Source organism: Myxocyprinus asiaticus, chromosome 47, assembly GCF_019703515.2.
Source record: "Myxocyprinus asiaticus isolate MX2 ecotype Aquarium Trade chromosome 47, UBuf_Myxa_2, whole genome shotgun sequence".
Taxonomy (NCBI): domain Eukaryota; kingdom Metazoa; phylum Chordata; class Actinopteri; order Cypriniformes; family Catostomidae; genus Myxocyprinus; species Myxocyprinus asiaticus.
In genome coordinates, this window is record NC_059390.1 from 10,227,067 (window position 1) to 10,240,727 (window position 13,661).

Sequence of the window (13,661 nt, forward strand, 5' to 3'; positions counted from 1 at the left end):
TTCACATAGTTGATGGACTATATTATTGTGTGAATGTTTGGGTTTTCTGTGTTTAGATTTTGAAACAAGTCTATACTTTTTTTGTGTTTATTTGAGGTGTGTTTGTGTTGTTTTTCCTTCCCTCATTTGAACTATTAACATTGCTTGAGAGGGTTAGTAAAGAGAGACTGTATACTCCCTTGCTCTTTCTCCCTCTCTGGCTGGTCCTGTCCCCATCTCTCCCCACCAAAGGATGACTGATTTCCTTTGGTGCTTAGAGTCCCTTCTGTCATCTAGCACCATATGAAATCGGTTATAATGATTGGGGATCAATTCTTCAGCATCCTATTGTGCTCAAAGAACCATCAGTGCCCTTTTCGCATGTATGTACTGTGTATGTGCTCAGCTTCAGGTCTTTGAAGAGGATACTGTGTTTATGTGAATAAAAATGTTAATAAAACAACTTAATTTCTTCTGCTGAATATGAGTGAGTTTGGATTTCTATTTTTAAGCATCCTAACTATGTATTGCCTCCAAATGAATGAGGAGGTTCTAATCAGCTCCCCAAAAGAGAATACATACTCCAAGACTGACTTGGTCTCTGTTGTTAAATTCTGTCCTCTGTTGGTTAAAGAATGCACTACATGATAAGCTCTATTTTGGAAGCTTCATAGTTTGTAGTGAATAGTTAATATGTAGTTAATAATTGTAGTTAATTGTTGAATATAACCAAAAACAGCTAAATAGATAGCATTTGAATCAGTGGAAATTATTTTGTTTGAACATGTAACTAAGGAAAAGCTGTATCAAAGCTCCAATCTTGATCTACTGATCTCTCTCTCTCTTTTTTTTTTTTATTTTTTTTTTTTTTGCTGTGATGACTTTTGAAACAATTAAAAAAATAAGCCCCATTCACTTCCATTGTAAGTGCCTCACTGTAACTAATAAAAGAGGGCATAAAACATGTTAGGTTACTGCGACTCAAACATCTATAATCAGTGTCCCTCCATCATAAACTGGTGTACACTTAAGAAATTACAACCAAATTCACCTTGATGTTATGAAATGTTGGCATGAATACTAAAACATATCAACACATATCTCACACAGCTGAACCAAAGGTTCTAAATGAAAACTATTCAGACAGTTAAAATTGTATAATGGCAATGAACTTGCTCATCAAACAGCTAAACAATTTAGTACTGCACATCATCCATGGCAGTGGCTATTAAAAAGGCCTACATCAGGTTGATCTATGCCATATTGGCCTTCACAGGTGAATCCAACTTCAAAAGGTGGCCATGTCAATTTATAATTTAAAGGGGCACTCAGTAATTTTTTCTCCACTAAAAAGTTAACTCCTAAAGACATTAATTGTAATTATGCAATATATGTAGGAAATCATTAAAATGAAGACTCCAGTCATATCAGTAACCAGAAGCTGTTTAAATCTACATGGAGAGGGTCCACACATGGGGGCTGCCATATTAGAATCACACGACTAGCCGAATACTTCTTGCTTAATCTCAGTAACCATCCTGTTATTTGTCACTTTCACTGATTGATTAAAGTTATCATGACTGACTGTGAATACTACATTTCTACAATGGCATCTGAAACTGAAAACGATTGATTTTGAATGATGCCACATCCAAGCCGCTAGGTGTCAGTGTTAAGTCCAAGATGACACAAAGACAAAACTTACTGAGTGCACCTTTAAGCATTCAAAAATATTGAATAAAGCCATAATATTACTCCGAAGCATCATGCTATTTTTTTTTAAAATTTAAATGATATTTTATAAAGATGAGAAGTGACGGATTCAGTCAACTTCATTTAGTTTTTCAACGTCATATTAATTTGGAGGAATGCCATGGGATTGAAAAGTGTTATGCTGCTTATAAATATGCTACTAATAAATTAAGTTAAGAAACAATTAAATGGTTATTCCTTATTATCTAAGGAATAATTCTATATTATACACTTAACATAAAAATGAATAACAATGCAACTGCACCCCCCAAAATGTGTTCATTATGTCTACATTTTTTAATGAGTATTTTTGGTAATCTTCATAAATACATAAATAAATAAATAAATAAATAGTGAAACCTTTAGTTTACTTGTTGACTCATATTTAGACAGTTGAAGAAGGGGCACTCAAACTGACACATCTGAATAACCATAAAGCACAGCCATCCTTTGTTTGAAGTAAACAAGTAAAATAATTGGTTTGGGCACTAATTAGGTCAATCAGCCTCCAGACTGATCATCCACAATACTTCAAAACCAACAGCTCCACTTTACGAAGGTCTGCTGAGCGTCACACATACCACATAAAAGAATAATTTCAACGGTATAACGTCCTCTATTTGTGATCTGTCTTCATTAACTCCATTTGGTCCGTTTATTTTGCCAACTTTGCTATGTTTTGTAAAATAATGACATGTCTACGTGGTCATGGACAGTAAACATTTGCAAGTGTTCTTGAATTGTTTAATAGTAGAATAATGTTATTAATCTAATAATAGAAAATATTAATTGGGAAAAAGGCATCTTCTACCATACAAATTATTTATTCCCAATAAATAGAAGTACACCTTCAGATCTTACATAAAATATATCATAATGACATAATGTCTAAATTTGGGAATTATTTAAATTTAAATGGCAATTTAAGTCAGTAGACCCTTTTTTCTTTACATGACCCTTACTTAAAAATTTGGGGTTGATTTAGCTAATTTTGTTTGCCTTAAAAACTGGACACAAGGGGGGGGGGTTTGTTGTTTTTTTTGGTTGCTGTTTTTTTCTCCAGTGTCTTTTGACCCAGTGTTTATTTATTTATTTATTTTTGACTTATGATTTGCTTTTTGTCTTTAGTAAAAAATATGTAAAAAAAAAAAAAAAAAATGTACACAAGTTTGCTTTAGTATTATGTGATGTAAAATGTTACTTTTCTGATTGTCAAAACTGCCATACTGTACGACGAATTATTAGACAGAGTGGGCGGTGACGCAGTCAGAGTTTCGTCACCAAAATCCCTCCCATGCTCTCTCGTATCCAAGCAACCGTGCCCCCTGCTCACTCCTGATTGGCCCGGATTTCAGATTTCCGCCATATTCAAACTCGGTCCCGCTCACTTCCTCCATTTCTACTCCCCCAGATAATAACAAGCTTTAAATTTGTTACGTTTTATTTATACATTTTGCAATAGTCCACTGTTTTCAATGGAGGAAACCGACGGATGTCAAGTCCAGATGCCAGAGACGACGAATGAAAGACCGAAGAGAAATAAGAGAAAGTCGTCGGTGGCGGATATGGACGCGTCCCCGGAGCGCAATTTCAAACGGTGAGGAAGAGTGTGTAATAAACACTTTTCTTTATTACATTTTTTATTTTATTTTTGATTTTTGCAGATCGCACGGTTGTGGTCTCCGTAACTCTTTTCAGAATATCCTGCCCATTGGGTTTAAAATTATGAATTTAACCCTGGTAATAAAAGGGTATTTTATGCATTAAATGGTACTATATGTGGGGGTTTTACCATTTCATTATGGTTACAAGTAAGGACTTTGTTTGTAATGTAAGACTGTACGGTTGAAGTTATATAGAGAAGCTCTTTATAAACTCTACACGAACTTCCGCAATATGTCTACGCATGAAAACAAAGGCATGACAGCAAGAGAGCACATATGCAATACTTTATCCTACCGCACGGTGGCGCTACTGTCTTACAAAACAAGAACAGCATGAACCATGAGTAATGTTGGGGCTCAGAAATTTTCACTGGCCACATCATAATCGAATAGCTATTTTAGCTGAAAACAATAAATAATATTTTTCATTAAAAAAATTACAAAATGATCTTTACAAAATAAGCTATAGTGTAACTTCATTCATGACAGCTAGAAATTCATATACGTTTACTGTGAAATAATGGCATACGGTGCACTGATTTGACTAGATAAGGAGATCTTTGTGACATTTAAACAGCTCAGTTTGCAACAATAAAGTGTAATACATCCAAAAAATCCAAATAAGTCTGCAAACCATCAAAATACATATACATGATCAGTGAATGCAAGATGTAGTGATAACTCTGCACTGGCCTGAACTGTCACTTTGGTGCTGGGATGTCTGGCCATCCTTTTTGTTGAGCCCTGAATATATATAAAGTGTGCTCAAACATGCCTACCTTTAGTTGGCACAAATACCTTGATTAGCAAGTAATGTGTTTGATTTGAAAGTAAATTCTGCAGGAGGGTAGATGTCCACGACTGGATGGCACCTGTGGTGTTTCTATGCTGCCTCCCAAGGCATTAGTGACCTCAAGTGCTGTCTTATCTTGTGTAGCAGAGTGCATTCTGTGTTAAAGAAGTTGTTTGTTTCTATAGAACATGTCCCTACAGATAGCACGGATTACCCAACTTATCATAAAGACTTACTTCTGCACTGCTTGTGTCTTATATGAACTATCACGTTTAAGATTTAAATATGATTCCTTTATCATCCATTCTTTTGGATGGAATGATAATGATTCAACATTTTCTGTGAAATTCTGGTACATAAACATTGCACTAATAACATTCCTTGATGTATTGAGGACATCTGATAATTTGTGTCAAAAGTACCTCATCTAAATAGGTCATGCCAAATATATCCAACAAGTATCCCAAAATAAGCCCTGAGAAAGAAGCCAGGCAGATGGTGATCATCAAAATGTGCTTTTATCACAGACTAAAACAACAACAACAACAGTGTTTACTTTGGCAAAATGGGCCCGTTTACTTTTTTTAGCGCCAAGCCTTATGCCCTCTGTTGCCAGATTGGAACACCAGGGAATATGTGACCCCGTTCATCTCTGGTTTTATAAGGAAAACCAGCCTAAAAGAAAGTCATGGAAAACTCAACCCAAATATAGCCCGCCATAAATTTTGACATAGTGATGTGTTATGGAAAAGTAAAAAAAGAAAAAAGTGAAACCCTTTTTTAACGTCTTGTTTTGTTCAGTGCAGCCAAACAGGTTTTGGTCAATAATCCTTGTGGATTTAGTTGACAACAACTTGTTTCATTTTAAACTCACTCAACAGTCGTAAGCCAGATAAAGTTGAGATAAGAGCACAACGCAATGCCTTCAGACATAGTGGGGTTTCATAGGTGTTTAATGCAGCCGTTATCCAATTTCAGATTAGCTATTAGCTGAGCTGTTTTGAAACGGAAGCCCTTTTGTGATGCAGTGCATGGCCTTTTACAGGTTATGATACGTCATATTTGACAGTGGAACCCACAACAAAGAGAGCTTTTGAAGTCCTTGCAGAGTGATCTGGATGAGTAAGTGACATAATTTCTCTAAAGTCTCTCCTTTGTTTTCCATGTAATACGTGGTGAAACCAATCCACGTTGGCTTAACCCACATCCCCTCTAGTGTTTTCCCATGATAATGTCAGCCGGGATTGCTCTCATGGATAGAAGTTGGAACCAACTGTGAACATTTTCATAACATAAGGAGAGCATTTTGTGTATCGTGCACTTTAACAGCGTAGGAAGACTTAACAGGCCGATAGCCAAAACTTAAGTTAGAAAAACCATACACAGGAAGTGTGATTTTTTTTAATTTAAATTTATGCCCCTAGCACCACACATCATCATACACATCAAAAGGACCAGTGCAGTAATGACGTCACCCTTTGAAAAGGCAAAGTAGCATCTTACGGAATGTTCAGAAGGAAGCGTTCCCACGCTCAGAGCGATATTGGAACTGGTTCGATGACACTCCATCTCTTTCAAAGGAACAGTTTAATAAGAGCTATGAAAATGCTAAAAATGTTGATGTTACATCCTACCAGAGTTCTTAATAGAGGGCAGGCCTCATTCTTAGTGTATTTGTGTAGTCTGTGCATTGCCTGTGAGACTTGGATCTGGTCTGTGTGGGGCTGGGCAAAATAGCTAAAAACAATTCTCAATTTCAGTATTATATGAAATGTCTTAACCAGTTGCAAAAAAGCACTTTAAGTTAAGAAAACCCTTAGTGGCAATTATAACTAAGGGTTTTCATAACTTAAGGGGTTTCATGCAACTGGGCCCTGATATTTATGTAAAGTATATGGAGATTTTTGTTTTCAATCAGAGGAATTATCATTTTGACCGAACAGCCATTGTTGCCAAGTACAGTGTAAATGTAGTTAAAAAATAATCAAGGCATTGTTTCCACACAGGTTTTCTACTATATAAATACAAGGAATTATGATATGTAGTTATTTTATTTATATTCCACAATAATTGCAAAACAGAGTAGGGGAGAATGGTGCTAGCTGTCACAAGGGCTTTATCTCAGGCTACTTACACACTACAGTTTCGGGAGTGACAACCACATTTAAATGCCGAAGTGAATCCCCTAAATTTTCATTTCATGTATGTACGGAATACAAGACTGAGTCCCGCAATTGCAGTGATTGACAAGTGATGCCCGTAGCAATGCTTCAGCTTCTGAAAGGAACATGAATGCCACCAGTTTAACCCCTTTTGTGTTTGCTGTTTTTGAGAGAACAGATTATCCACAAAAGACATATCATCATCTGGCAATGATTAGTTAGCTGCCGTCGACAGAATTGCCGTGTTTTTTTTATGCGCGTCTATACGTACTGTGAAAAAAATATTTTTATTTTGGTCTGTTCTAACCCAAAACCGATTAGATCGCTTCAGAAGACATGGATTAAACCACTGTAGTCTTACGGATTACTTTTATGCTGCCTTTGTGCTTTTTGAAGCTTCAAAGCTTTGGTCACCATTTATTTGAATTGTATGGGCCTACAGAGCTGAGATATTCTTCTAAAAATCTTCATTTGAGTTCTGGAAAAAGAAAGTCATACACATCTGGGATGGCATTAGGGTGAGTAAATGATGAGATCATTTTCATTTTTGGGTGAACTATTCCTTTGAGGGTCAACTTTATTATGAAGCCATACTTTTACAGAAAGTAAAAGTGTATATGTAGAGTAAAAGTACACTACAAATCACCCGCTCCCTCACACACACATTTGCTTAGTTTTATAGTGCCAGCAAAATCATCACATAGTAGTGAATCTTCGATAGATACACTATATTGCCAAAAGTATTCGCTCATCTGCCTTTAGATGCATATGAACTTAAGTGACATCCCATTCTTAATCCATAGGGTTTAATATGACGTCGGCCCACCCTTTGCAGCTATAACAGCTTCAGCTCTTCTGGGAAGGCTTTCCACAAGGTTTAGGAGTGTGTTTATGGGAATTTTTGACCATTCTTCCAGAAGCGCATTTGTGAGGTCAGACACTGATGTTGGACGAGAAGGCCTGGCTCACAGTCTTCGCTCTAATTCATCCCAAAGGTGCTCTGTCGGGTTGAGGTCAGGACTCTGTGCAGGCCAGTCAAGTTCTTCCACACCAAACTCGCTTATCCATGTCTTTATGGACCTTGCTTTGTGCACTGGTGCGCAGTCATGTTGGAACAGGAAGGGGCCATCCCCAAACTGTTCCCACAAAGTTGGGAGCATGGAATTGTCCAAAATCTCTTGGTATGCTGAAGCATTCAGAGTTCCTTTCACTGGAACTAAGGGGCCAAGCCCAGCTCCTGAAAAACCACCCCACACCATAATCCCCCCTCCACCAAACTTCACAGTTGGCACAATGCAGTCAGACAAGTACCATTCTCCTGGCAACTGCCAAACCCAGACTCGTCCATCAGATTGCCAGATGGAGAAGCATGATTCGTCACTCCAGAGAACTCATCTCCACTGCTCTAGAGTCCAGTGGCGGCGTGCTTTACACCACTGCATCCAACGCTTTGCATTGCACTTGGTGATGTATGGCTTGGATGCAGCTGCTCGGCCATGGAAACCCATTCCATGAAGCTCTCTATGCACTGTTCTTGAGCTAATCTGAAGGCCACATGAACTTTGGAGGTCTGTAGCGATTGACTCTGCAGAAAGTTGGCGACCTCTGCGCACTATGCGCCTCAGCATCCGCTGACCCCGCTCTGTCATTTTACGTGGCCTACCACTTCGTGGCTGAGTTGCTGTCATTCCCAATCGCTTCCACTTTGTTATAATACCACTGACAGTTGACTGTAGAATATTTAGTAGCGAGGAAATTTCATGACTGGACTTGTTGCACAGGTGGCATCCTATCACAGTACCATGCTGGAATTCACTGAGCTCCTGAGAGCGGCCCATTCTTTCACAAATGTTTGTAGAAGCAGTCTGCATGCCTAGGTGCTTCATTTTATACACCTGTGGCCATGGAAGTGATTGGAACACCTGAATTCAATTATTTGGATGGGTGAGCGAATACTTTTGGCAATATAGTGTATATCCCAGCCCTAGGTGTGTGTGCTGATGTAACCATCATGAGGTATGTGAATGTCCTGAGAGCACACTGACTGTTGTGGTCCATATTTGCCATACCAGTGTCCAGAGTCTCAGCCAACACCTCAGCATTCCGGACAAGTTTAAATGCAGTACACGTCAGACATCACCCAATCCTGTATAATACACACTCACAGAAAGGCTGCTGCCTGTAGGACATTTTTACACAACATGGTTACAGGACAGAGGTGTGTTATTATGTCTTAAGTCCATTACCACAACCATTCTGATCACATTTTATCTTTTACAAAGACAATGGGTCTCATTCTCTTCTAATTGTATACAAGTGTTTTTTCTTATGTTTGCAGAAAAGGTTCTCTCACAAACTTTCTGCTTGATTCACAATAGGATTTTTGAAATGTGCATTCATTCATAAAAAGTCGGAACGGGCTGCCCGCTGTGCTGCACATATGTGCGAAGCTGTTTTGTCTGTAATGTGTATATGAGTGCTTTCTTAAATACATGGAAACGGGGGTCAGCATATTACACATGTTTTCAGTGGTTTCATAGCTGTTCTTTGATCAATGCACAGAAATTCTATTTTGTGACTGGTGCCCTGAGTGACAGAAGTGCTTTGATATGGGTTAGATTGCTATTGTGCACTAAGAGCATATATTTAAGGCGCTTCAGATTCACTTCAATTGTACATTTGCGTAATTTCACCATATGTTTGGGTGCTACAATTTACAGTACAAATCTAAAATAACCCCATGACACCGGGTTGTCGACAGAAAGGGAGATGAGCACATTCTTTATGTCAGTTCCTATAGTTTTCACCAAAGTAAAAGCTTCTTCCAAAATAAAGGCTTAAGGGGTTTAACCGGGCTGCTTAGCAATGCCACAAGCAAGTTAAGAAATTCTTTTTTTTTTTTTTTTTTTTTTGTTCTCCCCAATTTGGAATGCCCAATTCCGGGCGGCAGTGGACGAATCTCAGTTGCCTCCGCGTCTGAGACTGTCAGTCCATGCATCTTATTACGTGGCTTGTTGAGCGTGTTACTGCGGAGACCTAGTGCATGTGGAGGCTTCACGCTGTTCTCTGCGGCATCCACACATACCTCACCACATGCCCCAGTGAGAGCGAGAACCACATTATAGCAATCACGAGGCGGTTATCCCATGTAACTCTACCCTCCCTAGCAGCTGGGCCAATTTGATTGCTTAGGAGACCTGGCTGGAATCACTCAGCACGCCCTGGATTTGAACTTGTGACTCCAGGGTAGTCAGCGTCTTTACTCGCTGAGCTACCCAGGCCCCCAAGTTAAGAAATTCTTAAAATAAATTATAACTATTGAATAATAATAAAACGTATTATTATTTTTGTGATACAATGATAACATTTTTATAATAATTTCCTAACATTATTATTATTATACTAAATTAATTAAATTAATTTAGTTTGGTTCTTTTTAAAAGGACTCAAGTGTGAATACCGTTTCTAGAACAGTAGGCTATTTCCGGTTGGCTGTAGAGCATGGGCAAAACACTGTTTAATTTTGGTTAAAAGCAATCACACTTTTTTTTTTTTTATGCTTATCGAATCGCAGTTCAAATCGTAATAGTTTTAAAAAATAATCACAAGTAGATTTGTTTTGTCCAAATTGTTCAGCCCTAATAAAGATCTACAAATATGTCAAGTCATTTTTATTTGTATAGCGCTTTTCACAACACACATAGTTTCAAAGCAGTTTTACAGGAAATCATGCATTAACCAAAACAAAAAAATGAAACTGTAATATCTATAATGTCTTACTGTGATCATTGTGTAGTTTGATTAAATATGATTGTAAAAGGTGTATAGAAATTAAATAATAATTGTATTTAGAACCCCTGTGAGCAAGATAAAGGTGACTGTGGCAAGGAACACAAAACTCCATAAGATGTTGGTTAATGGAGAAAAATAACCTTGGGAGAAACCAGGCTCACTGTGGGGGCCAGTTCCCCTCTGGCTAAACAACATGAATATAATGTCAATATTAGTTATTTGTGTGCAGTGCAAGTCATGGTTTTAAATTTGTAAATCAAGTAAGCGTTAAGGAGCAGTTCAGTCTTTTGACTTCAGAGGATGAACTGATGCCAACTACAACTGTAAGACATGGGATACTTCATATGCCACTGCTTGAACCTTGGATTTAGGATGGACCCCACCGAACCTCACCGAAATGACCTGCAAGTTGAATTGCGATGCAGTGGAATACATAGACTATAAAAACTTTTTTTGAAAAAAAGATTTTGTATGAACTGTAAGATTAATGACTAATGTCTTTGAAGTTCATCCTGGATTAACTGCAGAAGTTCACATAGATGCATTGTCTTTTGTTAGTTGGCTGATGAAGGCTTTTGTTGGAAATTAATTTATAGTCTATGTATTCCATTTCAAGAGTGTAGTCCATCAATAGACAAAGGTGATGCAGGCAGAAATTGAGGTGCATCACAGTTTAACCTTCAGGTCATTTCGGTGGGGTCCATCCTAAATCCAAGGTTCAGGCAGTGGCATATGAAGTATCCCATGTCTTACAGTTGTTGTTGCCATCAGTTCATCCTCTGAAGTCAAAAGACTGAAGTGATGTCTGGCTAGCACCAGCTGTTGTTTGTCGTCATCCCTCAGCGACACGTAGCAGTGGAGTCTGACATCAAGCAGGAACGGAGCTGGATCTGGCAGGCTCTGGTAACCTCGAGTTGAGACATGGAAACAAATAGAATAATATTAGTGTAGATGCCATTCAATTTTATGTAGAGTTATAGATCATGATAGATGTTACTGGTTCCAGCAGACATAACTAAAGCAGCCTAATTGTGAGTTGATGGATAAATTAAGTATATGCCTGGCTAAATAGATGAGTCTTTAGTCTAGACTTAAACTCAGTGAGTGTGTCTGCGTCCAGAACAGTGTTAGGGAGACTATTCCATAGTTACAGAGCCAAATAGGAAATGGATCTACGCTTCTTTTGTGGATTTTGATAATCTTGGAATTAACAAGCCAGAATTTTGTGATCGTAATGAACGTAATGGAATACAGCGTGTCAGAAGGTCACTTAAGTACTGTGGAGCTAGACCATTCAAAGCTTTTTATGTAGTTAACAATTTTTAAATTAATATGAAATTTAACAGGTAGCTAATGTAATGATGATAAAATGGGGCTAATATGATAATATTTCTTGGTTCTAGTCAGCACTCTGGCAGCTGCATTTTGAACCAACTGAAGTGTATTTATTGAACTTGCTGAACATCCTCCCAGTAATGCATTTCAATACTCTAGTCTTGAGGTTATGAATGCATTAATTCATTTTTCGGCTTCAGCAACAGAGAGCATGTGTCATAATTTAGCAATATTTCTCAGGTGGAAGAATGCTCTTCTACAAACATTGGAAATTTGATTATCAAAGGACATATGTGCACTATTTTTTTACACACCCAAAAGTATGCACTTTCCCATCAACAGCGAAGTACATCCTTTTAGGGCAAAGTTGAAAGTATGAAATTGGGAACAGCCAGGCTCGTTTTCATCCATATCAAATTAAATCTGCCGTCTACTCTGAGTGAGGTCTATTTCCCATCAGTGTGGGATGAGACCATCATGGTATTGGCAGCGTCATTAAACCTAGATATTTAGGCCCTTGTTGTCTTTAGCTGTTGAGACCACCCACAGTATGGTCTTTTATTTTTGGTTTCCAATAGAAACTGATATTCATTCTATACTTTGTACGTGCTGGTATAAGGTCACACCAACAATGACAGCCTAGCTGAAGTGTTCTTCCCACAATTTCATCGCATTTCATTACATTGTATTGTTCTTTAGATCAGATAAACCTGTAGGCCTATAATTTGCCTGCAGCATTCTTGCACACAAATTTAATTAAATGACTCACATTTGAAATAGCCTTTGAGAGTCCTCCCACTTACCTTCGTTCACTTCCCAAGTACATTCTTTCTCTATATATTTCTTTAACTCTAATTACCCATTATTTGACCCACAGACAGTCTCAGACCACATACGAACAGACACATACCACTGAGTGCATTCCTTCTTTCATGCCCTCCACTATATACCACCTGCGCTCATTCCCAAGTGACGGAATAATAAATGGATGAGTGTGAAAGAGAGAGAAGTCACAGTGACGAAAAGACCTCTGCAGAAAACCCATTTGTGTTGACCCACACAAATAAACTTTTTTAATGTAAGTTCTATTAATAGCAATGACAATATAATGGGGAATAATCAATTTATTTTGTCAAATACATTTTTGTTATAATGGTAAAGCTAGAAAGGGCAGCATCCAGAAAAATTGCATGTCTTTATTTCATCCTTATGTTCACAATTTTATTTACCACTGTTCTTGGAATTTTGTTTTAAAGCCTTTCCTTCTCTAACAACATAGATTTGCACCTGTTATCATAAATGAAGGTTGTCAGAACTTCAGTCATTTAAAGATAGCATGAAACAGAATTTGCAATGCTTTTAACTGATGTGACATATTTCAGAATAAAAAATAATATTTTGAAGGATAATTATTATGTAGGGTGGTACTTGATTTTATCCATCTGAATTTGATTGGATTGTGTATGTTAGGCCATTACATTATTAGTTAATGTTTTTCACTGCCAACATGGTCTTGATTGCTTCATCAGAAAAGTTATTTCAGAGGCGGCGAAAGTTATTGGGTTATTTCAAAAACTTTGGCTATAATATATATATATATATATATTACACACACACACACACACACACACACACATATACATATATATACACATACACACTGATCTGCCACAACATTAGATTGTGTAGGTACCCCTTGTGCTGCCAAAACAGCGCCAACGCATCTCAGAATAGCATTCTGAGATGGTATTCTTCTCACCTCAGTTGTACAGAGCAGTTATCTGAGTTACCGTAGACTTTGTCAGTTCGAACCAGTCTGGCCATTCTCTGTTGACCTCTCTCATCAACAAGGCATTTCTGTCAAAAACCTTTTTTGTTTTTGGCACCATTCGGAGTAAATTCTAGAGACTGTTGTGTGTGAAAATCCCATAAGATCAGCAGTTACAGAAATACTCAAACCAGCCCGTCTGGCACCAACAATCATCCATGCGATTAACTAATCAGCCAGTCGTGTGGCAGCAGTTCATAAAATCATTCAGATACGGGTCAGGAGCTTCAGTTAATGTTCACATCAACCATCAGAATGGGGAAAAATATTGATCTCAGTAATTTGGACCATGGCATGATTGTCCTGCTGGAAAAATCAATCCTCAGAGTTGGGGAACATTGCCAGAACAGAAGGAA

General features: G+C 37.8%; 1 protein-coding gene across 1 annotated transcript in view; it reads left to right on the plus strand.

The window, feature by feature from the left end:
• The first annotated feature begins 3,106 nt into the window (after window positions 1–3,106).
• Window positions 3,107–13,661, plus strand: part of LOC127437056 (neuroepithelial cell-transforming gene 1 protein-like) — a 40,115-nt gene continuing 29,560 nt past the window's right edge. The window contains exon 1 of the mRNA XM_051691703.1: window positions 3,107–3,328. Coding sequence (XP_051547663.1) covers window positions 3,207–3,328 — 122 coding nt within the window. The 5' untranslated portion in view covers window positions 3,107–3,206. The remainder of the gene's footprint in view (window positions 3,329–13,661) is intronic.